General features: G+C 38.4%; 1 protein-coding gene across 1 annotated transcript in view; it reads left to right on the forward strand.

Moving 5' to 3' along the window:
* HMCN1 (hemicentin 1) overlaps window positions 1-27,202 on the forward strand; it is a 208,539-nt gene that overhangs the window by 154,730 nt on the left and 26,607 nt on the right. Inside the window, exons 58-89 of the mRNA XM_010580732.1 lie at window positions 1,661-1,822; window positions 2,902-3,015; window positions 3,148-3,350; window positions 3,585-3,666; window positions 3,797-3,928; window positions 4,153-4,302; window positions 5,553-5,712; window positions 6,334-6,458; window positions 7,982-8,165; window positions 8,332-8,429; window positions 8,825-9,103; window positions 9,701-9,891; window positions 11,077-11,158; window positions 11,956-12,092; window positions 16,321-16,462; window positions 17,512-17,656; window positions 18,539-18,666; window positions 19,045-19,201; window positions 19,380-19,501; window positions 19,704-19,868; window positions 20,074-20,181; window positions 20,643-20,780; window positions 20,950-21,084; window positions 21,357-21,626; window positions 21,988-22,178; window positions 22,554-22,767; window positions 23,280-23,414; window positions 23,901-24,091; window positions 24,828-24,909; window positions 25,719-25,988; window positions 26,516-26,686; window positions 26,892-27,062. Coding sequence (XP_010579034.1) covers window positions 1,661-1,822; window positions 2,902-3,015; window positions 3,148-3,350; window positions 3,585-3,666; window positions 3,797-3,928; window positions 4,153-4,302; window positions 5,553-5,712; window positions 6,334-6,458; window positions 7,982-8,165; window positions 8,332-8,429; window positions 8,825-9,103; window positions 9,701-9,891; window positions 11,077-11,158; window positions 11,956-12,092; window positions 16,321-16,462; window positions 17,512-17,656; window positions 18,539-18,666; window positions 19,045-19,201; window positions 19,380-19,501; window positions 19,704-19,868; window positions 20,074-20,181; window positions 20,643-20,780; window positions 20,950-21,084; window positions 21,357-21,626; window positions 21,988-22,178; window positions 22,554-22,767; window positions 23,280-23,414; window positions 23,901-24,091; window positions 24,828-24,909; window positions 25,719-25,988; window positions 26,516-26,686; window positions 26,892-27,062 — 5,034 coding nt within the window. The remainder of the gene's footprint in view (window positions 1-1,660; window positions 1,823-2,901; window positions 3,016-3,147; window positions 3,351-3,584; window positions 3,667-3,796; window positions 3,929-4,152; window positions 4,303-5,552; window positions 5,713-6,333; window positions 6,459-7,981; window positions 8,166-8,331; window positions 8,430-8,824; window positions 9,104-9,700; window positions 9,892-11,076; window positions 11,159-11,955; window positions 12,093-16,320; window positions 16,463-17,511; window positions 17,657-18,538; window positions 18,667-19,044; window positions 19,202-19,379; window positions 19,502-19,703; window positions 19,869-20,073; window positions 20,182-20,642; window positions 20,781-20,949; window positions 21,085-21,356; window positions 21,627-21,987; window positions 22,179-22,553; window positions 22,768-23,279; window positions 23,415-23,900; window positions 24,092-24,827; window positions 24,910-25,718; window positions 25,989-26,515; window positions 26,687-26,891; window positions 27,063-27,202) is intronic.

The following is a 27,202-nucleotide window of genomic DNA, read 5'->3' on the forward strand; positions in this document are numbered from 1 at the left end:
AAAATGCATTATCACTAAGCAGCATGATCTTTGCTTTGTCAGTGTCAAAAAAAGGTTATTTTCCAGCATTTTTGTATGTTTCTAATGGAACTGCTTTCATAAATTTAAATAAAATATTAAAGATGATGCTTTTTAATAAGTTGAAAAATTCACTTCTTGTCTCAAAGGTGAGTAATAAAACTAAAATAAAACCTTCTAAAACATTGAATATAAGCATCCAGTTTTAAAATCTCAGCCCTTAACCTAATATATAGGTTATATATAAATCTCAACCCTTACATAATAAATAGGTAATTTTCACGCTGAATACTAAAATTAAGCCCATTACTGCATCTCTATGCACATACAAAGACATTTGCATATGCAGATGACCTGTGGTGCGTTTGTGAGTGCTTTGTGCATGCAGTGGGGGCTGCAGAATTTGAAATCTACCATTTACATAGTTTAAGCAAAGTTCATTAAAAGATAGCTCAGATTTGTCCCTGTATATTAAATTGCCCACTGTCTTGCACTGCTAATAATCACATCTGGGGGAAAGTAACTGTAAAAGTAGATAAATACAAATGACTATAAAATGTCATCAGATCAGAATTCTTCCATTTATTCAGTGAACCATTTTATGCTCATTATCAGGGAAATAATCTTCAGTTATTCCAAGCTGAAAAATATGGACTGAATTCACCCATTTACATTGACTCCTCTTGTTTCTGCAGTGCCACAGAGGAGCAATAAACTTGGCTTAATGACTGTTTTGTGTCATTCAAGTGACAGCAGCTGGAGTATTTTTGGTGGATATGGTCCAAAATACTTTAACATTTCTGTCTTTGAAGAAGAGGATTCCATGTGTTCTTTGGAATGATTTTTCTGCCCAATAGAGCCAAGAACATGCTTATGCTTTCCTCTTAAGTGTTTTATATATCCACACTGCAAAAACATGGAAACTAAAACTTGGGGTTTATTAAAAGGAAGAGATTTACAGCTATTTCATTTTAAATAGTTCTTTTAGAAAGGTCAAATTTCAAAATATTCTTGTATTTAAAAATACTGGGAATTGTAAGCTTAAAAATGCACCCCTTAGAGCAATGCTTGCATGCCAGAATTTTAAACTGCTTAGCTCACTATTAAACAACAGGTTTGTCTGGTTAACAGAAGAACTCTGAACTGTAACAGAAGGAATCATTTTTCGTTCTCTGTAATGAGAAAATGGACTATTTCAGAAAGAATAGGAGCAATACAATATCAGGAAGAAATGATACTTAGTCATACTACATATCCTGACAAGGTAAATGTAGTCAGTCCTGCCTTACATAGCAAATGTCCTATGAGTACAGCATTTTAAAATTGATAGTGCATTAGTCAGGAACTGCAGGACCTCTTATAGGTTGATTAGCCTTCCCAACCTCAAACACAGAAGGATTGCAAATGAAAGCATTGAAATTTTTGTGAATTATAGGAACAGGAATGATCATTAGATTGGCTTCAGTCATATTTCCAGATGCATCCAAAAAGCAGCAGATCCATTCGTAGAATGTGAAAGATTCTTGCAACTTGACCCTTTGGCAAAACTCAGCAATTCAGCTTTATTTTAGTAAATCAGGATCTTGTAGAATATTGTTTGCTGATGCTGTGATAGATACTGTTAATGTATCTTTCTCTGCAGTTCCTCCAATTGTTGTTGGTACTAATCCTGAGAATTTGACTGTGGTGGTGAATAATTTCATCTCTCTGACTTGTGAGGTCACTGGCTTTCCACCTCCTGATCTCAGCTGGCTCAAGAATGGAAAACCTATCAGTTCGAATACCAACACTTTCATTGTGCCTGGTGAGGAATCTCAGCTATTTCTACAGCCTTTGGACTCAACTTCTGTCTGGTTTGTCTTGATAAGGACCATGGCCACTATTTATGGAGCCAGTATGTTCTTAGTATTGCTCCAGTGAGTAGACAAGACACTTGGCCTACTGTGTTTAATAATTTCTTGGCTGTTGGGTGGGTTCACTTTTTTTAAAGAAAAGTGGCTTGGACTGAAAGCACTGAAATAAACTGTGTGGAAAAGACTAGAGGGCAAGTCACATAACAGAGGTGCTCTGATATAGGTATTGATCAAAATTGAGTCACTTTGACTCACCTTTCAAAGAAATGATCAGAAATTGGACAGAGGGTAAGATAAATTCTGCTGGGTTAGATGACAAAAAGTGAAAAGCTTCCCATTGACTTCAGTGGGAAACTGGATTAACCCTGCTGAACTCTCAGGAAGAAGTCCTTGTGTTCTGAGGTCTCCTTAACCTTCTGAAGCTCCTCACTAAATAAGGTCCATGAGCGTCTGTGTCACTTCTGCTCCCGCTGCTTATCTTCAGCCCAGGGTATCAAGTGAAGATCATTTGTGTGTTGCTCAGCCCTGTCTTGCTGGTATCATCTGACTGGGGGCTGTGTTACTGCATAAGCTAAGGCACAGGCCTGGAAATTGCTTAATGGCAGTAGAGGCATCTGTGCAGATTAGTAATGTAGACACAGGCAGTAAGTAGCTTCACGAGTGGAGACAGGTAAGACTGGGGAGTAAAGAATGGGATAGTGACAGAGGTAAGGGGAAAGGGCATAGTTATGTTAGGAGACAGCCATTAGCAGCTACTAAACAAACAGGTCTAAAAGGAGTATTTGTGGCCCAAACTTGTAATTAACAGTGCTAATGAAATTTACCCTAAAATTTTAGTTCTCTTGTCTGGATTTTTTTTTTTTTTTTAAGGATTTAAGAACCTTAAAAAGCAATGGCAGTGCAGGGCTTTTTTGAATCTGAGGTTAATTTAGTGCCTGTGCTCAGTCTGTTGGACCTGGAATTTTAAAATAGCATTTGAGATTGACACAATAACCACAAATAAATCTCAGACCTTCTCTCTTTACTTCAGGTGCTCGGACTCTGCAGATTCCCCGAGCCAAACTACTAGATGATGGTGAATATACTTGTATTGCCAGAAACCAAGCTGGGGAAAGTCAGAAGAAGAGTTTCCTAACTGTCCTTGGTTTGTTTTTTACTATTTTCTGAAATAATACCTATTGCTTTGAAAATGCAGTAATTTATATTTATTTTTATTAGGTTGTTTTCTGCCCTCTCACCAAAAAAAGGCAGAAATAACTCTGAGTTTCTTCTACAGTGCCCCCAAGCATCAAAGACCATAGTGGAACCTCACTGACAGTGCTGAACGTGAGAGTGGGGACCCCGGTGACGTTAGAGTGTGAATCCAATGCTATTCCACCACCAGTCATCACCTGGTACAAGAACAGGCGCCTAATTTCAGAGTCTGCAAATGTGGAGATTTTAGCAGACGGGCAAACATTACAAATCAAGGGTGCAGAGGTAGGCCAGGCTTTTGGAATGTTGCATCTGCCACTACTCTGCTACTGTTAAGCAATTGTTTTGCCCTTTATTGGTGTTTTCTACTAGCTGTGCATAGGAAATGTATTTGCTGGAGGCCTTTCATTCTGTGAAAAGGACCTTGAGCTGGCAGAGGCAAAGGCTGTTAATATCTCTAAATTGTAACATTAAAATAAGACTCCATAATAAGTTTTTTTTAATTTATTTTTATTTTAGGTTTCTGACACGGGCCAATATGTGTGCAAAGCCATAAATATTGCAGGGCGAGATGATAAAAATTTCCATCTTAATATTTATGGTGAGCATACTCTGCATTATCTGCAGTAGTTATTATAATACCATAGACATTGTGGAGTAGACAATTCAAAATCAGTTTATAAAAATATTTGATAACCAAACCATTCTTATTGCTTCCATTCAATTTATAGTGCCACCAAATATAGAAGGCCCTGAACAAGAGTTGGTCAATGAAACTATCAGTAATCCTGTTACCTTTGCATGCGATGCTACTGGAATTCCTCCACCAACATTAGTGTGGCTTAAGGATGGAAAACCAATAGGTAACATTCTCTCACGCTCTTTCTGCTCTTTTTTCCCCCTTTGGGGCACCACTGTGCTATTTGCTGCCTATTTTTTGTTTCTTCTTCATCTGTCTCTAGGCAGACTCTTATGTTAACTGATCTGAATCTTTGTTTTGTTTTGAAATTTTGATGAAAAAAATTCTCAAAATGTGTTTGATCTCTGTGGCCTGGTTTGGAATGACTACCTGTTTACATATTTTCAGAAAACTCTGATTCTCTTGAAGTTCATATTTTATCTGGTGGAAGCAAGCTTCAGATCGCTCGCTCTCAGCTTCTAGACAGTGGGACCTACACATGTATTGCCTCAAATATAGAGGGAAAAGCTCAGAAAAGTTATGTGCTTTCTATCCAAGGTAAGGCATGAGAGTGCAGTGAGCAGAACTGGTTAATAATTGGTTGAGTATGACACTGTCTCTGTACTAGAGACACTGAGATGACATAACTTGAAAGCAATCAGGAAGGCTGTGTGTGTTTGCTGCTTATCACATCCTTCCTCCTGCTGAACACTGAAGCTACGCTGGTTGATTGAGTGTGGAGCACCACACATAGATGGTTTCAGAAGCAGTGATACCACTTGCCTTTTTTGCAATAGCAAATAGGAGGACACAGCAAAGAAATACTGGCAGAATTTCCTTATGATTTTTTTTTTCCCCGCCTGCTAAGATGAGAAACCCTTATTTGTTTTGGAATTGTCTCCTGCCTTGCACTGCAACTATCTTTGTTTTCCTCTGTTCCTAATGACTTATCCCCATTAATTGCACTAGTTCCCTCCCCTGTCCAGTAATACACCTATTATATAGCATCTCCGGCTTTCTGACATCGTCCTTTCCCACACCAACAGTTGCTGGTTGAGGAAGAAGAGGGAGCATCAGCTGTGAGCTGAGTGTGCAGGCACACCCATGTGTGATAGCTGGCCATCTAGTAACTCTTTGTCATGGCAATCGTTCCTTGGGGGTGCTGGTTTTTTGTGTGTGTCCCTGCCTGTCTGCCAGTTTTTCCCCAAGCTTAGGAATTGAATATCAAGCTGCTTGTTTGATCAAATGTGACTGAAATAGCTTGAAATGCTCAAAACTTACTAGTGGGACTGACAGTCTTGATGGATAGCATGACTGTCATCCTTGTTCTTTGGAAGAACAGGCTAAAAATGGCTGCTGGTTAAGATGGAGTAAGTGTGTGGCTCTTAACAGGAATATGATAGTCTTGATGCAATAGAGCATGTGACTGTGCACTAAGCACATGCTCAAGAGTTAAACAGGCATTTAATTGTTACAGTGCATTGTGATGTTTCATGAAATGGGATTTTGTCATAATATTGTACGTTAGCATTGTTTAAGCAGATAACTATAGATATTAAATATAATGGCAAAGATACATGTTTTTTATAACTTTGTAAATTAGCTGTTTTAAGGAATTATTAAAGTGGCTTTGAATTTATCTTTGCAGAACCTCCTCTAACAACATAATCATGTACTTTCTAAACTAGATTTGAATGAAGGTACTGCAATAAATGCTAGTACTTATGAGCTACTGCAGTGTAAGTTTTACAGTTTAGATTATGTTTCTTGCTGATGAATCTTCTCTTCCCTCCATCATGTATTTCCAGTTCCTCCTGATATTGTTGGCTCTGAAATACCTAGTGAGGTCAGTGTCCTCCTGGGAGAAAGCATCCAGCTCGTCTGCAATGTCAATGGAGTGCCCATGCCTATTATACAATGGCTTAAAGATGGAAAAACAGTTGCCAGTGATGATTTACAAAGAATAAGGCAAGCAAAAATAAGCAGACACTGCATTGTCATCTTCTGTAATTTTAAACCTCAGAGGACCCTAAGAGGGAGCATAAAAGAGGGCCCTACAGAGCAAGTGTAAAGAGAGCCTGAGTCTTAGCTTAGCCAGGTTAAGAACATCATCTCTCTCTTTAGCTTCTATAAATCTAGTATACTTTGTTACTACTTTGATTTTTATTTATATTTTTTTTATACAGAGATAAGTATATGATATCTATTCCTTTCTCAGCTAATAAATTCCATTAAAGTTCATCAGGTTCATTAAAGTTTATTAATGTCAATAAGTTCCATTAAGTTCCTTTGGAGGGGAAGGACCTGAGACATGGAAACATTTTACTCTTGATGCTTTTCATCATGGGTTCTTCAAAAGCCTGCTTAGAATTGAATACTAATACAAGTTTAAATACAGGACATCTCTAGGAAAAACTCCCTAGCCTATCTCTAATAATAATACTTTGCAAGAAAACCAATGGTTCTCTCACCAAATTCCCAAGAAGATAGATACAGGTAGCTTATTTAAATGTACAAAACTGACTGTTTATTTGCCAGGTCATAGGAATACGTAAACAAACTCACTGGATTTTACAACCTTCTTTGTAGGGTAACTCCAGATGGCAGCACATTAAACATTTTCAGAGCTCTCAGTTCTGATACAGGAAAATACACTTGTGTGGCTACTAATCCTGCAGGAGAGGAAGACCGAATTTTCAACTTGAATGTATATGGTGAGTTTTCACAGATGTGAAACTGAAATCTGGTCTATAATCCTATCTTTGTAAGTGCTCCCAAGAGAGGGCCAAGAAATGAATGCCTGTCTTCAGTGTAATACTACATGCATGTGTTTCCAATTTCATGTACTGTAGATATCACAGTATATTACACAGGATGTTCTGTCAATGACAAAACGATTGAAATCACTGGTAAATGTGTTTTGGGATAAACAGAAATTAATTCCTTTGGTGTATTTCATAATAGAGGAATTCTGCTTGTAGTGATTTTTTTTTTCTTGCAGAGAAAGATACACTTGGGGCTGATTTACTAGGATACTGCTATCTTTTTTGTTCTATTAGTTTATCTTCAATAATTCCAATCAAAGCACATTAGCTAAAACAAGAGTAGTATGGTAGGGAACTAATAGTTAAAGGTCCCTAGTGTTTAAAAGAAAAATTATAGAGTTTTGGATTAAATTCTTCTCTTGCACAATTTGACATACAGAAGATAGTGAGCATAACTCTTCTTTAGCAGTGCAGAGAGTGGACATTTTAATTTGTGAAAAATGTGTCCATTAAGTATAATGACTAGTGTGAAAGACTGAAGAGCTCTGCATAAGGCAGTGTTTCACAGTAGTGTGTCTGTCCCAGTTATACAGAGACTCAGAATCAATTGGAATTATGAGCATGAGCAGACTAGCAAGAGGTGACCTTTGACAAAATAAATAACAATACTGAATGACCACATCATATCTTTTGCGGACAGAATGGCACCACACAACAGTGGAGACCTTTTTGGTCAATTTGTATTCATTGAGGTTCAAGCAATAACCAACTTAGATGGTCTTATCTATGCAACTGTCATGGTGTGTGATGGAATCTTAAGTCAGCCAGAGCTTGGAACTGCATGTGGCTGAGCCTTCTTTATGTAGTGAGTCCCTTCTTGCCCCCAAGACCAAGGCTTTCAAACTAACTTGTAAAACCACCAAACACAAAAAGCAGTTCTTTTACAACAATCAGCCAGAATACTTAACCAGGCATTTTGAAATTTTCTATATTTAAAAATTAAGTCAGCATATACATCTAGAAGTTAATAAACTAACTTTCCTCCTGCATGATTCTAGCTTTCACTTTATTTAAGGTTTATTTCAATAGGTAAGTTTGAGTGGCAGCGAACTGCCAAGTCCCATCTGGCCCTTAAGTGGTTCAGCCCATCCTCTGTAAGGCCTGACCACCTGCATTGTCATTCTCTACCCATGAGCTTCAGGCTCTGAGCTCCCTCTTGTTTGCCACAGCCTGACAAATCGAAGAGATAATTCCACTATCATTCTAAAGTGCATCTGATTTTAAATATGTAAAATGATAATTTATTAATGCTCAATATTATTGTTAGAGGATTTACTCTTTTTAAAAATGGGGATCTTCTTACTGAATTGCCTGTGGGGCATTAGGTGCAGGATTTCCTGCAAGGTAACACATGTGGAATGGTTTTAAGAGCCAGTTTTAATATCTTCCTTTTCAACATTTACAAAATGTAGTTCCTCCAACAATAGCCAATAATAAAGATGAACCAGAAGACCTCACTGCCCGTTTGGACACCTCCTTAAATGTTGAATGTACTGCTACTGGAACCCCACCACCACAGATAAACTGGCTGAAGAATGGCCTTCCTCTGTCTGTCTCCTCCCAAATCAGGTTGCTGTCAGCTGGGCAAATTCTCAGGTTGGTTTTCATCTATTTTAACTAGCTGAGTTTTCTGTTCTCTTTTGCTGTATCAGTGTAATTCTGCTAGTATTTTTGGAAGCAAGAATAAAATTTGATCCAAACCATGCCATAATAAAGATAATGTATTCCATTTACAGCTTGCTTAAAATGATTTTCTCTTTAGACTTGCCCAAGTGCAGATATCTGATACTGGTGTGTACACTTGTGTGGCGTCTAACAGGGCTGGAGTGGACAACAAACATTACAACCTTCAAGTTTTTGGTGAGTTTCTCTGAAATGCTTTATGTAAAGATTCTTATTTCTTAATTTCTTAAACCTAATATTCAGTTTTCTTTCTCACCAACATAAAGTTGCAGACAAGCACAAGTATATCTTACATAGGTAGTCATGAGGGAAAGATTAACTTTTCAATGTGTTTTTTTTAATGGAAAATGTTTTAACCCCAGAAGAGTCCTTACTTGAATTGGCACCCATAATGTGTCACAAGTTTTTTAGAAAGAATAATAATCTATAATTTCTAAGTGAATTTTAATGCATGTGCTAAACATGAATGTAAGTGGGGAAATGCAAAAGGGTAGCTGCATTCCAACTTTCTTAAATTCAGAATTAACACTTGGGTTGTACTCTGTATGAATCAGATCTTTGTTTCTTGGCAGTACCACCAAGCTTGGATAATGCAGGAGGAACAGAGGATGTGACCGTAGTAAAAGGCAGTTCAGCTTCGATGAAGTGTCTTACTGATGGCAATCCTGCCCCCACTATGTCTTGGTTTAAAAATGGACATCCTTTAAGCCTTGGAGCTCACCTGATGTCAAGTAACCAAGGAATGGCCCTTCATTTTGTAAAAGCAGAGATTGGTGACACAGGCAAATACACTTGTGTAGCATCCAATGAAGCTGGAGATATCAGCAAGCACTTTTCCCTAAAAGTGCTGGGTAAGTGTTAACCCCTCGGATGAACAAAATATGAGCTGTAAATTAGTATCTACTCAGGACAACAATTAAAAAAATATCGAGGGATAAGGAGTATTTTCAAGAAACATTTACTGGGATAAATAAGAGAAATAAGGAAATGGAATGTACCTAAAGATGTGTGGATATGTAATATAGTATATATTTTTTCATGTTTCCTGAGTACTGAAATATGCTATAATTAATAGTAAACTAATTTACAAAGTAATTTGGTTTAAATTAATAACTTTCATTAGTAGAAATTCAGCTTGACAGGATGATAGCACAGCAGATGGCATAGCTGAAGGTACAACAGCTAAAGGGCTAATAAATATATTCACTGATATCTTATAATGTATTTTACCTGGGAATATGAAAACATTTTCAAACTCATAATTCCAACTCATAAAATATGCAAATTAATAGGCAGATGGAATTACGTGAGATACTCAGTGAGTTCATGACACAGTCAGAAATAATACTAATGTAGACTAATTCTGCGAACTCTAACCACAAGGCTGTGTATCATGTTTTATAGACTTTTTGAGCCAATAAAGAATTCGAATGTTTTTCCTTCCACAGAGCCACCTCACATCAATGGTTCAGATGAGCCAGCAGAGCTCTCTGTTGTTGTTAACAACCCTCTTGAACTTCTCTGCATCTCCTCTGGTATTCCAGTCCCCAAAATCTCATGGATGAAGGATGGACGCTCGCTTCTGCAGAATGATAATGTTCATGTCCTAAGAGAAGTCCTTCGAATAACCAGTGCTCAGGTGGAGTGTTTGTTTCAAATAGGCTCAGTTTTGCAAACCCTAGAGGAGTGCACAGAACTGCCTGCTATTAGGACCATCTTAAGAGATGTCCTAAAAAGCCTCTGTAAAATCATCCACCTGCCTTTGTGGTTAGAGAATATATTTTTCAAACCTTGCCTTAGAGTTTCCCATCCAGAACAAGCAGTAGTATTATAGGTTGAGAGTGCCCAAGCACTTCTGCCTCTTCTGAGCATTATTACTCCAAGTTTATTTCAGAGTTCTGTAATTTTTTTATTTATTGGTACTTCTTGTTACAAAGCAGAACAATCAATGCTAGGGACTTGCCTTTTTCTGGGGTTATTTCTGGTTTTAGTCTGTGTCTGTAATCTGTTCTTGTTCATTTCCTACCTATTTGACTCTTGTTACTATCTCTTGCTTTTCTTCTTTTGTGTTTTATAGTTCCTCCTCAGCCTTTTTTCATTTCTTCTCTTTCCATTAGCTTGGATTTTCCTAATATCCATTTGCTTCTCACATATATAAGTTGTAGATTACAGAGAAAACTGCATTTGCAGTCATCTGTGTGCAAGTTAAGAAAAAATAAATAAAGACAATAGAAAGACTTTCAGATTAATTCAGACAATAAAGGCGTCCAGGGAAAAATAACCTTTAAAAACCTGCTGTACTCAGCCTAAACTAAGGCTGTACTCAGCTGCGGACAGCCAGACTGAAGTTCACCAAACAGAAGTGGGACAGGGCTTGGGACTGATTGCTGCTCGTTTTGTTTATAAAGCAACCGCTCCTTGTCTTTAGAATGAAGAGTTTGTAGGAAGAAGAAAGCATAAAAGTATTAACGAGTCTGTGTGCACAAAAAGATTTCCTTAGTACACAATACCTATAGCCAGTTCCGTCTTTATTGATCACCTGCTGCAAAAAGCATCACAAAAAGAAGGGTTCTTGCTGGAGACACATTATCCAGAGAGATTTTATGGGGTCCTGCAACTCTGAAGCAATCTGTGTACAATTCTACCATGGTAAAATAAAGAAGTTTTCAAGAACTTTATGAATTTATTTCAGGCATTCTTTATTTATTGTGTTTGTGTTCAAGTGCTGCCTGTTACATGTTGTTGTCCATGTTTATATTTCACAATTTTTCTGAATTATTCCCATATTCTATGGTTTCTGCTGAAGCTGTTTGTGTGTTTCTAGGTGGAGGACACTGGAAGATACACATGTTTGGCATCTAGCCCAGCAGGAGATGATGATAAGGAATATTTAGTAAGAGTGCATGGTAAGTTTAATTTAGGAAAAGAAATTATTCCTTCAAAGCATAAACTGCTAAGGTACATATCAGTATCTCATTTAACAAGTTATATATTACTGAAGAAGAAATATTACGTGTTTTGAGAAAGTGATATTACACCATATGATCAGAATTAACATTTCAGAATAAAGGTAACTATTCTGAACATGATACACAATTAAAAGGGAAACTTCCACCTGATGCAACTGATTTCTATTATAATTCCAAGTCTTATATTTTGAATACCTAGGAAGTTTATAGATACCAGTATTCAGTTGGATTGAGTTTATTGTGCTTACTGAGAAAGAATGTGAAGTATACTGATACCTTTTTCTACTGAAAAACTAAGATGATAATAGATAAGAAATGTACTTAGAAATGAGTACATAAAATGTAATGATAGTAAAGGAAGTATAAATGGGACTTCTTCAGTTCTACAATATGCCTTGGATTTCTTCTTGAAGATTTTAGCTCCCATGTTTATTGATAAACAGTTTACAGAACTTCAGTGATCTCTGCTCTGTCTGGCTTAAATGCTGGTACTCTCACTGAGAAGGGACTTTAATTTCTGTCACAGTAGTTTCCAGTGTATGAATTAGGAAACAGGTTCACCAGTTAAACAAATGTCATATATTTAACACAGGTATTGAAAAGTAGAACAAATTAATGATACTGTAGCTTTGCATTTATTTTAAACTTAAGAGAGAAATTAGAAATTTCCCATGAGTAATTTTAATACTAGCTCATATGTGTGGTGTTTATTTTTTTCTTAATTTTTGTAACAGTTCCTCCTAACATTGCTGGTACCAGTGGTCCACAGGACCTCACCGTGCTGCAGAACAGACAAATTATACTGGAATGCAAGTCAGATGCTGTGCCACCTCCGACAATCTCATGGCTTAAAAATGGAGAACTTCTAGAGGTATAGTGGTTATGTTATTTGAACTAGTCTTTTGCTCCCTTTATTTTTTACACACAGTGCTTGAGGTTTCTTATTCTGCTCACTTGCCCCTTCAGTGCAGTCCAAGTTATGGTGCCTTGAATTCAAGAGAAGCTGAGTAGCCCCAGAACAAATACAGTTAGTCCTAAATGAGTACCTGAAGCTAGCAAGCATGTGAAGTGGCCATCCCGCTGTTACTTGTTCTTTTTTCCTTTAGGGGGATCCCTTGCTCCTCCTGGATCCTCTGAACAATGCTAGAAGCCTTCGGTATACTCCTGAATGGCTTCCCAGGAAAGGTAGCTGAGAAAAGACTACACTATATGTTTCCTTTGGGTATATTATGCATCCTCATATTTTAGTAGTATTTAGAAAGGATTTAAATTATTTACATTGGAAACAAAGAAAAGAGAATGGGTTGCTAATCACCACAGTTTTGTATCAAATGCATCTTTTTCACTCAGAATTCCATGTAGTGTCATGTTAAGGCATCAAGTCTTTGCTGGTTGAGAGACAATTAGCAAGATGAGGATGGTTTATACAGAAATAATTTTTTGCTTCCCATCTTCTTCCTTGGGATCACTGAGAAACCAGGTGCTTTCCAACTGAACAATTTAAGTTCAGTTATTAATTGAACTTAATTAATAATTTTCCCTCAGTTGATCTTTATTCACCCGAAGTTCTGCTTATTTGCTTTCCTTCTGACATGCCATTCCTCAGACTCTTACTCTGTTGTACATTCAGAAGAATGAAATATTAGTGGAAGAAATAGGAGTATGGTGGGTAATTATGTTTTACTATGTGCTGCTAGGGAATGCTACCTTGAATATAGCACAAGAACTAGCTAGAAACAAGTTTAACAGAAACACCTTTCTTCTGAATGATTAATTCTTTAATTGGGTAGTGATTATTTTTATGAAAGCAAGGTTGAACAAGGCTTGGAAGTCAGAGTATGTGAATACTTTTTACCTCAGTCTTCCCTGGAAAGCTTGTGTTTTAAAAGCAGTACTCAATGAAAATAAACCGTGAAAAGAAGCCAGGGTTACAAAATTCACCAGAAAACAAAGCAATAGAGGAACACTATGATAGACATAGGTACTCAGCTGATAACCTGTGAATTAACTTTTGCAATGTTAGTTTTCTTCTTGCCTCATGAATTCATGTCAGTATGTAAGGGCTGAGGCATCTTGGTTGTGTGGTATGGTCAATCCCCTGCCTTTTGATTTATAATAGAGTAGGGAATTTCAATCTCTAGAGTTAGCTCTCCTCCAGCACTAAATTTAAGCTATAAATTTAGTTCAGACATGGCACTCGTAATTTGTTACATGTATTTTAAGTAGCAGACTTGGGTTTATTCTGGTCCCTACCATCCTTTTCATTCTTCAGCTTAGCTTATATAAATATATCCTCCAGATATCAGGAAAACATTAGTGTCCTCCTGAATGCCTGGTTGCTTTCTCAAACTCAAAGAAATGTAACAGCCTACTAATACTAAGCAGGTGAGAAAGAGCTCTCCTTGGGTGTGGAAAGAGAAGTGCTCTGTGACATATCATCTTCCTTATCTTGGAAAAATAGAGGTTTCATGGTGACAAGAGAGAATTGGAGAAAGTCAGGTTCTCACATTGCAGTGTTATTTCAATTTAAATCATCACTGGTTTTTGTGAAACACCCTTGTGGTGGAGGGTGTCATTCCTCCTAGTTTTGTTGTCTTCCACTGTGCAGATTTTGAGGTCTACTCTAGACTTCTGTATGCTTAATGATGTAATTGTGCAGCACCATGATTTTTGGTAGCAGAACTTGTCCCAATCCAATGTCAGGGAAGGTTTCAATATGATCCCAAGAGCGAGATTAAGACACAAACAAGGTCAAATGCCATATACCCAAAAGAGCTTTTATTATCAAAAGTATCAAAAGTAGAAAATAGTAGCGATAGGATAGAATGGAAGAAAAGGCAGAAATCAAACAAGCAGTTGGGATAGAGTTGCAAGGATAGTCACCACCATGGATCCAGCGGCATCCAGTTGGTCCTCAGTCTTCAATTCTTCGGTGGTGGGTGCACACCATGGCTTGTCTCCACGTGTTTTTTATAGGGCATAGTTCGATGATGCATGCACATACGTACTGTTCATGCACTGTTGCGCTGCAAGTTTCGTCTATCACACGACCTTCACATGATCAGCACTAGAAACCAGTATCTTACCTCAAAGACTACAGTTTCCGTGAGAATGGTAGTCTCCACATTCCTGCATGCTTCGTCAGCCTGTTTTCTCCCCTGGATGCCTCAATGGCCTGGTAATCATCTTTATGGACAGAGGAGTGTCCTGCTTAAACAGGCCATCCCAGAGACAAATGGCTTGAGATAAATAGTTCACAGTTCAGTCTCTCAGATCAAACAATCCTTGAGATGAATGGCTTGAGATGACAGTCCAGTCTCTCACACTTAACAGTCTTTGAGACAAACAGCTCAAGGTAACAATTCAGTTTCTCACAGAACTATAGAAAGATCTAGCCTCTAGCAGCTTTGGAGTCCTTGTACCCTTCATTGATCTGGAAATGCACATTGAGTGTTAAGAAAAGTAGGTAGGAGTGTCTTGACCTAATCTGGCTTTATTTAAACACCAGAAGAATTGCTGAATTTGTATTTTTTCAAAGATGGGTTTTCTGACATACCTTGAGTAGAGCATAAGGATTACATGATAGCTTCATTGCTTGTCTTTTGTCATCTGTATGCTTCTGTGTTTAGAAACCATGGCATAGGCTATGTACTCAACAGTGACATGTGGAAACAGACTCCACAATCAATGAGATTGTAAAGTAGGTATGTTCATTCAGCGCTGGGCAGCACGGGGGGGTAGTCCCACCAAAGTCGTGCGCGCCTGACTCGGCAGTTCGCTTCAAATTTATACAGTCAAGTGTTACATATACATAGAGTTTCACAATACACCTATACATAGGCATGATCTATCCCCACTTCATATTAAAATTAGTTCCAAAAAGTCACAAGGCTGGTCTTGGCTGGTTCTTGGGGTTGACTGCTGCTTCTTATCAGGGACTATCTCCTGCCCCAGCCAGCCTCAACAATGCAAACATGCAGCATCACTTCTCATCCTCTTGGGCCATGTCTACCTCTATTGAAATTTCTTTAACTTCACTATAAGCTAGATAATTATTAAACAGTTCCTATCTACATCCATATATCTACTATATCTACTAAGGTTCCTTTGGCTCCCCGTTTCAACAGGAAATACCAGTTATTACTCCAAATCTGACTGTCTATAATTTACTCTGATGGTGAATCATTTCACCTGTGAGGCTCCAGCACTGCTGTTTATTCTGCACTGGTAGACTTGCTGAGTTGGTGCCTAGTATGAGACCAGCATAGTAGGGTACTAGTGCAGAACCGGAGGAGTTTCACCTATCTGTTGTAGTTGCTATTCTCAGATCTTCTAACCAAAAGAGTAGGTGGGAAAGAATGTCAGCTTTCAATTTTCAATTTTATCTGAAGTGTGGGTAGCACATACTGGAAAAGTTTGAGTTTCTGTTCTTTTTCTACTGTTTTTTTTTAATCCAGTCAGGTTTTTGAAAACTTGTAGTTGATATTACTGTCAGTCATTCATGCAGATATGATGCAGACTGGTTGTGGTAGAAAAGCTTTGACTTCAAATGGCTACCTAGCAGGCACTGTAGAGTCACTGTAGAGCTGAGAAGAGTGGTATCCTCATATTCAGAAATGCTGGCTAGTAAACTTTCTGGCTAGTAAACTTAGTAGGCTAAGTTTATGCTGGCTCCCACCTGATCAAGACTGTGATGTCTGAAGAACAGTGTAGAGAAACTTGTATTTCTTCTGCCTGTAGTGTGCACAGATTTTTCAAAAAAATAAGTAATGTCCATTGTGTGCTATTAGCTGCCCCTTTCTATAAAAATTCAAAAGCTCTTTGGCTATGTAACCTAAAAAAGTTGCCTTTTTCAGGCACAAGTCCCAGTAGGGGTTTCAAGGGGGAACCATTAAGCAATGACAATTTTTTAAAACATTGTTTACCCTATGATCTTCATGGAAGTAAACAAAGTTAAGCCAGCAATGAATTAAGTCCCTGGTTTGTCTTTGGCCTTCTTTCATGGCTTTTATTACTCTGCAATGAAAGAATGCTCTATCTTCATAAAGAGAACAATGGTAAAGTTAAATTTGTCAAACTCTCTCTCTCTTTCACCTTAGGGAACTCCTCGAGTTCGAATCCTATCCAATGGGCGATACCTGCAGATCAATAATGCTGACCTCAGCGATACAGCAAGCTATACATGTGTGGCAAGTAATATCGCAGGAAAAATGACCAGGGAGTTCGTGCTGACAGTACATGGTAAAATCATGGATCCAGTCTTGTGCATTTTGATCTTTGGATGGTATTTCTGCAGGAGTTCAAATGGCAAGAAAGAAGCATTAGTAGTCTCTTTCTAGCCACGTGTTGGCCACTTAGGCTGTGTCTAAACTGTTGGGACCATGTGTATTACCTCATGTGTGCCACCATCTGAGTCAACAGTTGTCCCCCACACTAAAGGACCTGTTGGGGACTCGCCACAGCTCACTCTCCATCTCTCTGTGCTTCCTGCTAATGGAAGGTGCTGTGTATCTAGCCATCATCCTGATACGGAGTCACGATACATCCAGAACGAACACCCAGATCCAGGACTGAGAAATGGTCTTGGACGAATTCAGATAAATTCTTAAAAGCATTTGACTGGCACCTTGGGGGACTAGGTTTCATAGCTAGCTTGGCCACCAGTTTTGCAAGTTACTTGAAAACTGTGGCTGCTTCTCTGCACCTGTAAGCATGAGATAGTAGGAAGGTAGGGCTTGAAGGGCTCTATGCATCTCCATACTTGTCCTGTACTACCATAGGCCTGAATTTAATTTTAAACCTATTTATTTTCTCACCTCTAGTCTGATGAGAAACTATTCTATTCTCACACCTGGGTGATGATAAGAAACTTTTTTCCTATTTCTGTTCTGTTCACAGCCCAGTCATGTGTACCTGCATTACAGCGACTGTCCTTACTGGTCCAATTAAAAGTCTTTTTTCTCCTTAATTTGTAATTAGGAAGCAAGGATATCACCACAGCCTTATTTCACTGAATTAAATATGCTGAAATCGCTTCCTGTTTTAGCTATAGGATAACCTTTGCAGTAACTTGCAAAGATGATCTTTACAATGCATTTCAGACAAACTTTCTTTTTCATTCCCTACTGCATCATGGCAATTATCATGCACTACACAACATAGTAAGAAACTTGTTTCTGTCTTTGCAGTGATCCCCATACCTGTTACTGCATCTGTTTTCATGTGTTTAGTTTCAATCATTGCAGCATAAAGTTTTTTTCTCTATATCATCAGCAATTCTCCCTTTACAGTGGCTCCTACAATCCAAAGCAGTCCTCAGACTGCTGTTGTGCATCTAAATGCTTCTGCTGTTCTGGAGTGTGTTGCAAAAGGAGTACCAACCCCGAGAATTACATGGAGGAAGGATGGGGCTATTTTTACTGGAAACAATACGAGGTATTGTCCAGTAGTCAGCATAAATATTCTTCATTGTTTTTTAAGAATGTATTATTAATTGCAGAAAGCTTAATTAGACCTCTGATTTGTAAATTAGTTTTGTTTTCACAGGTTAGAACTAATATTTGTACTATCATCTTGTAGACCCAAATGTGGAAAATATGGTGATAGAAACAGTAATACAAAGAAGTTGTTCTACAGAAAAGTAGTGGTACCAAGGGTTTCATGCTTTTATTACAAAGGACAAAAAACTCCTTTGACAACCAAATGTAGTAATAATTCTTCCGATATTAAAGATTTTGAACAGTAAATGTGAAAGAACTTTATTTTTTTTTATATATATGGAGTTTTGGGATGAAGCCAAGTAATTTCATGCAGACCAAAAGCTACTTGAGTGTACTCTGTAGTTTCTAATATATAAAACTTTCTATATGTGTTCTAGTATCAACTTTTATTACAGTGAATGGTTTCTGTCTTCTGATTGTTTTAAGGGGAAGTAGTTTTGCATTTTCTAGAACTGAGCAAATGCTAAAGAATTCAGTTATATTTCAAAGAAAAAAGAAAATGTACAAGCATTAATTAGAGTTTTTTAAGGTTAAAAGAGAAACCATAAAAAAGGGCTTTTGGATATCTTCTGCAAATCTGGCATCATTTATGTGGAAATCACTATGTCAGCTAGATTTCATAATTTCTCTGGAAAATGGATGTGCTGGGACAGAGTGAAGTCAGAATAAGAGTAATAAATGAGAAAACTCTATGTGCCCAAATTAGGACACCATGTGTTCAGGCTATTTGTTGTGGACCCTGAGTCATCTTTTCCTTCTGTACTACCAGGATAGCCTATGGTTGGATAGTAGAAAAAAATATATGGCTTTGTTTCAGATATTCCATGTTAGAGGATGGATCTCTACACATCCACTCAGCACACATTACTGATACAGGAAGATACGTGTGCATGGCAACCAATACAGCTGGCACTGAACGCAAACGAATTGATCTGCAGGTTCTTGGTAAGAGTTTTGGTTTTAGATAAATATATGTGTTTTTACAAGTCTGAAGTCCAGTTACATCATATTTCTTGTTCTGCCGGATCCAATTTTAAATTTAGCCCCTTTTGAGCTGCTCTGGTTAAAAAAACAGGGAAGAAATTTATGGCCTTAGGAATACAACCCAAACATTTATGACAAGAAAATATTTATTCCCGGTGCACTGGAACTAGAAAGACTTGACACACCCCATGCTACATGTTTACTACTGTCAAGTTACTCTTTATAAAAATCAAGTAAATGTCTTCAGGCAGTTCAGCTCTATATATATATAGGTATGAGAGGGGTGTGGGGGCATATGTATATAATTATTCTGAATAATTAGGCTTTGTTTGTCCTTAGTTCCTCCAACTATTGCTCCTGGACATACGAATATTACAGTTACTGTAAATGTGCAGACCACTTTGCCTTGTGAAACCACTGGAATTCCCAGACCAGAAATTAGCTGGAAAAAGAATGGGCATCTGCTTAGTGTTGACCAGAACCAGAATACATACAGGTGAGAGCTGTTTTCTTTTCACCATGGGTTTAAAGTTTTCAAGGATGATTTTGGCACTTTAAAAATCTAGCCATGCTTAAATGTAATCTTGTATAGCCAGCAAATTCAGTGGTCTGATTACCTGAGAAGAAAAGAAGTATTTCAATGGCTTTTACTTTCTTCTCTTTTCTTTGTTCAGACTTCTATCTTCAGGTTCCTTAGTAATCATTTCTCCCACTGTGGATGACACTGCTGTCTATGAGTGCTTTGTGTCAAATGATGCAGGAGAAGATCAAAGAGCAGTTGAGCTCACTGTTCAAGGTAGAGGGGATATTGCTATTACATGTGTATGGCACCCAGAATTTCTTTGGGGCATTCTAATGTTGAGATGAGATTTTTATATCATTCTTTTATGATACTGATATCCATAAGTCTCTGGTATTCCCAAAAAAGATAAGTTATTTCCAAGAATTCATAAAAATGAAAATGGGCAAGTAACCTTTACACTGATCTTCATTTTTAGTGCCCCCATCTATAGCAGATGAAGCCACAGACCTTTTGGTAACAAAGCTGTCTCCAGTAGTAATTTCCTGCACCACATCAGGGGTTCCTGTCCCCTCAGTTCATTGGACCAAAAATGGCATAAAGTTGCTTCCCAGAGGAGATGGCTACAGAATTCTCTCTTCAGGTACTGTGCGTGACGAGCTCAGCCACAGAAAATCAGTGAAAGGGTGTAATTGTACACGTCTAGAAGTAAATAATTCCCCCCCCCCCCCCCTTCTCCAATTCCTTAGAATAAAAATATAGACCTCTTTAGATGGATGCTGTAAGACAGTTTTACTGTGAATACAGGATACTGCTGTATGTTCTAATGCACTCTCTCTCTGCTGCAGGTGCTATTGAAATACCTGCTGCTCAGCTAGCACACGCGGGACGGTACACCTGTGTGGCCTGGAACGCAGCTGGCTCAGCTCACAGACATGCCACTCTTCATGTTCAGGGTAGGATGGGAAGCTGAAGCGGAAGTGCATTCTGTCAGTAAACGTCGCCCTTTAAATACATACGTATGCTGCAGAGCAATGGTGAGGCCAGAGTGGACCATCACAAGTAGTGTCTTGCTTAGCTGAATTGTCTTGTGGGTACACTGATTATTTACAAAGTCACTACTCATGCAAAGTTACAACTCTGGTACTTTGGATAGAGCCCCCCAGTCCATGCTGCTGTAATTTATTTTTTTAAGGTTTTTGTTTCTTTGCTTTTTGGTAAGTTAAAATGTATCTGTGATGGCAAATTGCATGAAGCAAGGCTGTGTTCTGTACCTATACTCATGCTGAGCATGTTGTTATATTTAAAAGCACTTTCACTGAGCTCTCTGTAAGGTTGGCAGAATGCAGCCATTGCTAATATAGCCTTCTCAGACTCTCAGGTTATGCAATTTTAGTATCTTCCGTATTTTCCACAGAACCACCAGTTATCGAAACTCAGCCAGGAGTGCTGGATGTCATTGTGAACAATCCCATTCTACTACCATGTGAAGCGACGGGTACACCTCGACCCGTAATAACATGGCAAAAGGAGGGCATCAATATAATCACAACAGGTATCCTCTTAAAGCCTGTAACTCCAGCCTACTTGCTGTAACTCAGAAGCTTATTTTCTCTTTTTGGAACGTTCAAACTTAGATATAAGGAACCCATTCGTTTAAAAAACCAAACAAAAATAAAACACACACACACAGAAGTGTCATACTTTGCTTATATTTGTTCTAGGCAACGGTTATATGGTTCTTCCAAGTGGCAGTTTACAGATTGCAAAATCAACTGTTGAAGATGCTGGCACTTATACGTGTGTTGCTCAAAATCCAGCTGGCACTGCTCTGGGGAAGATCAAATTGAAAGTTCAAGGTAAATTATCTTTTAAACTCCTGTAGTGATTTACAGCAAGAAATTTGTGCATGCTTTCTGCTGGTGAAAAGACATTTCTGAGCAATAGAAATGGATCTAATGCTTTCCTATTTGATGTAATGCTGAATAGAGCCCAGGAGGTTTATTCCGTTTAGTTGTCTGTCTACTTTAGGATCAAAGTATGCTTTTAGTATTATTTTCACTAAGAACTGAAGCGTTCCATGCTTCTTACAACGTCTAATTCTTTTAAAAATTTTCTTAATTCTTTTCAGTTCCTCCTGTTATCAAGTCCCACCTCAAGAAATATGTTGTTCCTGTTGATCAATCTGTCACTCTGCAATGTGAGGCTGAAGGCTACCCTGGGCCAGAGATCAGTTGGCATAAAGATGGACAGCAACTAATGGAGTCCATTAGAAGAAGAAGTCTTAGCACTGGTGCTCTGCAGATTGTGTTTGTACAGCCTGGTGACGCTGGCCGTTACACATGCATAGCGGCAAACCTGGCAGGGTCCAGCACTTCTAGCATGGAACTTGCTGTGCACAGTAAGTGGGACTGTACGGAAACAATGTATGTTATCACAGCACGAACATACGGAGGGTAAGGAGCTAGGATGTAAGGGAGAAGTTCAGGAAAATTGTGCTACTTAATGGGTGAGTTTTATTTGGCTGTATTATAAGCCAGTTGGTTGAACTTAGGAAGAATATTACATTTCCTTAATTTGGTTTATACTTCGTTACAAGTATTTCACACATTTCTCTGGCATGCTTAATGGTGGTCATTGATGGAGACAAGAAACAATACAGAAGATCCAGGCAATGGTTTCTTTAGTCCAGTATTGTATGCTTTTACAGTAGTTCTTGGATAATACATGGAGGTAAATCTTTTTAATAAACGCTCTCACAGTTCCACCCAAGATTCACAGCACGGATGTGCAGTACACAGTCACGGAGGACTCCCAGGCTGTTCTGTCCTGTGTGGCTGAGGGGATTCCAACACCAACAATAAACTGGAAGAAGGACAATATGCTGTTAACACAGTCAGTAGGAAAATACCGGGCTGTGCCAGATGGAGACCTCATTTTGGACAATGTTGTTGTAAGTTCCCTAAATCTAAGCTATGACTTGACAGGTTTAGCAGTAATAAGACCCTGCTTCTCTTAGTTTTCACCCACTTCTGGATTAGTCTTTGTTTTATTTTGTTTTCTTGTTCTTAATGTTCCAGAGTCTTTATAAATGTTTCATTATCCTTTGAGGAGTAAAATATCTGTGAAGAATTTGTAGTGATAAATTCTCAGGAAGGGCAAAAAGAAGTGTAGGTCATCTTTCAAATTTAGAGGAAGTGAAAGTGTTCAGATGAGCATTTCTGCTGTATGCTTGCTCCAAACCTTTTGAGATTCTCTTATTGTTACAGGTGGTAGCATTTTATAGGATGTATGACAGCTGAAATTTCCCCAACATGCTTTCTTTCAGCCTGAAGATTCTGGTAGTTACACCTGTATTGCTAACAATGCTGCTGGAGAAGACACACACACTGTCACCCTGATAGTTCATGTACTTCCAGCTTTTACTGAACTGCCTGGAGATATAGCTTTGACTAAAGGAGAACAGCTCAGATTAACTTGCAAAGCAACTGGGATACCTGTACCCAAAATAACATGGACCTTTAACAACAACATCATTCCGGGTGGGTAACACTGGGTCTTACTGGGCGTTCTGCTCTAGAGTTGTTTTCCCCCACATAGCATTGCAATTAGTTTAGGATAAGGAAGGAAAAATAATCTAGAGGGAACAAACTTGTTAGGGAGTGCTTGTGTGGGGAATATCTTCAGTATTATGCAATCACATCATTAAATTGCCTCTGAAACAAAGCTGTAAGGAAGATAATTAAGAAGTTGTTCCTCTTCTGTCACCAATAGTGTAACACATTAAGAACATTCAGTGTCTGATGATATTTACTCAGCATCCAACAACTCAAAATTAAGGGACTACTTAAATGAATACATGCATGTGGGCAAATGTCACAGCAGTGACTTTTCTGTGCGTTTCTGAGGTGTCTCAGAAATGAAATGGCACAGTGCCATTGAGCTGTGTTGTTGAATAGCACTCTAATTCAAACAATCTTACAACATCCCAGTCACTGAGATGTATACGATTAAGATCATTGAAGTAACCCTTTACTGTGTGTTCTCCCTTCAGCACAATATGATGATGTAAATGGACACAGTGAACTTGTTATTGAAAGAGTATCTAAAGATGACTCTGGTACCTATGTATGTACAGCAGAAAACACAGTTGGCTCAATCAAAGCTATTGGTTTTGTGTACGTCAAAGGTATGTAAAATAACAGTAGTTGTGGTCACTATTGGACAGTTTCACACAGCCATCTGTTTTGATAGTAGAATCATAGAGTCATAGAATGGTTTGGGTTGGAAGGGACCTTAAAGATCATCTAGTTCCCCCCCCCTGCCATGGGCAGGGACACCTTGCACTAGCCCAGGTTGCTCCAAGCCTCATCCAACCTGGCCTTGAACACTTCCAGGGAGGGGGCATCCACAACCTTTCTAGGCAACTTGTTCCAGTGAATTGCCACCCTCACAGTGAAGAATTTTCTCCTAATAACTAATCTAAATCTACCTTCTTTCAGTTTAAAAGTTACCCCTAGTATTTGTTACCTTGTGTATGGCTAAATGGAAAAAAATTGAAACAGATTGAAATTCACACTTCAGAAAGTCAGAGATGAATGATGCCTACCAGCAATTTCATTAAGGGCATTTTATTTTGACTCTGCTATTTCTCTGCCATCACTTGGTTTTTCAGAGCCTCCGGTCTTCAAAGGGGATTACCACTCTAGCCGAATTGAGCCCTTGGGTGGCAATGCTATATTGAATTGTGAAGTCAGAGGAGATCCACCTCCAACCATCCAGTGGAGCAAAAAAGGAGTTGGTGTTCCGATTAGCAACAGGATCCAACAGCTTAACAATGGTTCTCTTGCTATCTACGGCACTGTAGTGAGTCACTGGTCTGTTATGAGGTGTTTCTGCATTGTACTTGATTAATAAAGGTATTCCAGATTGTATTACTTTGAAAGAGTGAGGCTAGACATTTAATCCACTTTTGCTTTTACCTTTAACAAATGTTGTTTTAATTCAGACTAGAATTAGACTCAAATTACTGTGACAAAAAAAAAACAAACGGGGGGGGGGGCTATTGTTCTCTTTAATTGTCAGAAAGACTGAATCTACGTACTAATCACTGGTGTGCGAAATCCTGGTCATGCCCAATTAAATGGGACTTTTGCTTTTGACCTTAAAAGAGCCTGGGTTCTACCCAGTCAAATCAGCTGAAAAACAATTGTGTTCTCCACATGCAAACTTCTTAGCATCTAAATTCCTAACATGAATGGCAAGACCCATCTTATCCCTATAAACCAATGCCTGTATTTTGGAATGGGGTTAAAAACAGCAGCTCCCTTCAGTTCATTTAAATAAAAAAAAAAATTATCCTCAGGATTAAGGAGTTGAAGGAAATAAAAAATGGATTAGTAACAGTAAAAATAATTTACAATATCAGCTTAATGTTAATAAAAACAAAATGTTGGGATACCCTAGAATCTAACTGGGTGCCTCTTAAGATCCAGTGCATGCCATGTGTTGCAGAAAATTCACCTGCAGGAGATGCACTGTTAACTGAAACCTTCATTACATGTTGACAGGTTATATGACTATTTGGTTTTCATTTCTTTAGAATGAAGATGCTGGTGACTACAAGTGCGTGGCTACCAATGATGCTGGTGTGGTGGAACGCAGTCTGACGCTAACACTCCAGAGTAAGACTGAAAGTGATAAGTTTAATGCTGCTAGATTGGAGCGATAACCTACCTTTGGATAGGTGTATGTAGTGCCCATTGAAGTTTTGGAGGTTGGGTAGTGCACTGTAGGTTAAGATTCATCTCATCTTTCATCATTAATATTTAAGAGTCTAGTCTAAGCTAGTGATTAAGGTCAAAGATGAGAAGCATATAGAGGGTGATTCAGCCTCATCTTAGAAACCAACTTAGAATGGGGTGAATCACCTTCTGAAAGGGCCTGTTTCTCTTAGTTGACTTGAGAGGATGTCTTTACAACTGGACTAAACTAGACTTTTAACTTTTAAATTAAGTCACTTATGTGAGATTAATCCCAGCTTTCACTGACAGTATTTTATTTTTGGCAGAAATTATATTTTAGAATTATTTTTTTCACTAGTGGTAGAATTTCTGAACATCCCTTTCCTATTACAGCCTTAAGCAGTATGGATCTGTGACTTATGTCTCAGTTGCCTCTGGACATGATTAATAGCATCTTCCTGCAGGTTTTATGAAAAACAACACATTTTAGCAATAAAGACGACTGTGTGCTCATATAGTCAAGCCTCAATCCCCACTTTGGTTCTCAGATTGCTACATATTAAAAAAAGCCTATTGTTGTCATTTTAACTTGCATATATTTTGACAGTGGAAGATCAACAATAATAATTTTAGTCAAAGTAAACTGACTTAAGAATTTTTTGCCCCCGTTCTGACCAGATCTTTAATATTCAATACAATGAAAAAAACGTAGCCATGTGCTATTGCCTAAAGAAACCTTTCTCTTTCAGGTCCTCCAGTCATTACTGTTGAACCTGTAGAGACAGTTATTGAAGCTGGTGCCACAGCAATGCTGAACTGCCAGGCAAATGGAGAGCCTCCTCCAACCATCAAATGGTCCCGCCAAGGTCATCCAGTTGTGAGCGATGAGAGAGTGACTGTTCTGTCTAACGGCTCCTTGCGTATTGTTGCAGCACAGAAGGAAGATACGTCTGAATATGAGTGTGTAGCAAGGAATCTAATGGGATCTGTTCTTGTTAGAGTACCACTGACTGTCCAGGGTAGGTTCACAAAATATAGGACTGTGACTATTAAACTGGTAGATTACAGCATTAATTGAGATTAATTATGATCAAGATTGTATCTTATTCATATATGATGGATAAGAGATTTTATCTTATCTTCCATATATGCATTAAGTATATGTTAAGCCTAATCTGCGATGTCAGTGGGTTTGTTCCATGAAATTTGTTCCATTATGCTCATCCAGCTGTGTGAGACAGATGAGTGTGAAGGAGTGAGAGACATAAATAACAATGAAAGGGTCTTGAAGTAGATCCCATTCTCAGAACACATAACTTAATTGTACCTCTAAAGAAAAGCATTTAGGAGCATAAGCAGTAACTATTTCAGAGCAGCTGAAGTATTCTCTGAACTGTAGTAAGATATTTCTGCAGTAATGAAGATGTGAAGGGAGTTTGATTTCCAAGTATGGCTTATGAAGTGCATTTTTCACTTTGCTGTATCAATTTAGGAGTGTTATAAGCACAAGCACGTTACAAATAGAGCATAATTTTTCTCACTGCAGTGCACGGTGGATTTTCTGATTGGCTTGAATGGCGAGCTTGCAGTGTAACTTGTGGTCAAGGTGTTCAGGAGCGAGTCCGTCAGTGCAACAACCCTCTTCCAGCAAATGGTGGAAGGAGGTGTGAGGGGCCCGATACAGACATACGCAGCTGCCACAATAAGCCGTGTCCAGGTATTTCTTTAACGAATTGATACTTTTAATGTACCTTATGTTAAGTGCCCTAACAGTGAACCGTTATCACCACGGATCTTCGTGACATAGTAGTTTTTCTAAGAAGTTAGAATTCGTTTTTACTTCTGTGGAAAGGAAGAGGAAATCTCAATAAATACCTTGAAAATATTTTTTAATTAAAACTGTGGGGTTTTCTGTTTCTTAGTGGATGGCAACTGGTCGGAGTGGGGGCTGTGGGAAGAGTGTTCAAAGAGTTGTGGACAAGGCAACAGGACCAGAACCAGAACCTGCAGTAACCCGCTAACTCAGCATGGTGGGAAGCCCTGTGATGGCAGTGCTGTGGATTCAGTCATGTGTAATATTAGGCCTTGCCCAGGTAAGAGAAGATTTGGTTAGAATTAGTTGCATAAGGGGCTTTCTGTAGAGATTCCCCCCCCAAACGCAAATTCTCTCAGCTTGTTTCAGATTATTAAATTATAAAAGAATTAAATGCTGAATTTTTTTATATTAACATTG

This window comes from Haliaeetus leucocephalus, unplaced genomic scaffold (genome assembly GCF_000737465.1).
Source record: "Haliaeetus leucocephalus isolate CR32 unplaced genomic scaffold, Haliaeetus_leucocephalus-4.0 Scaffold730, whole genome shotgun sequence".
Classification (NCBI taxonomy): Eukaryota; Metazoa; Chordata; class Aves; order Accipitriformes; family Accipitridae; genus Haliaeetus; species Haliaeetus leucocephalus.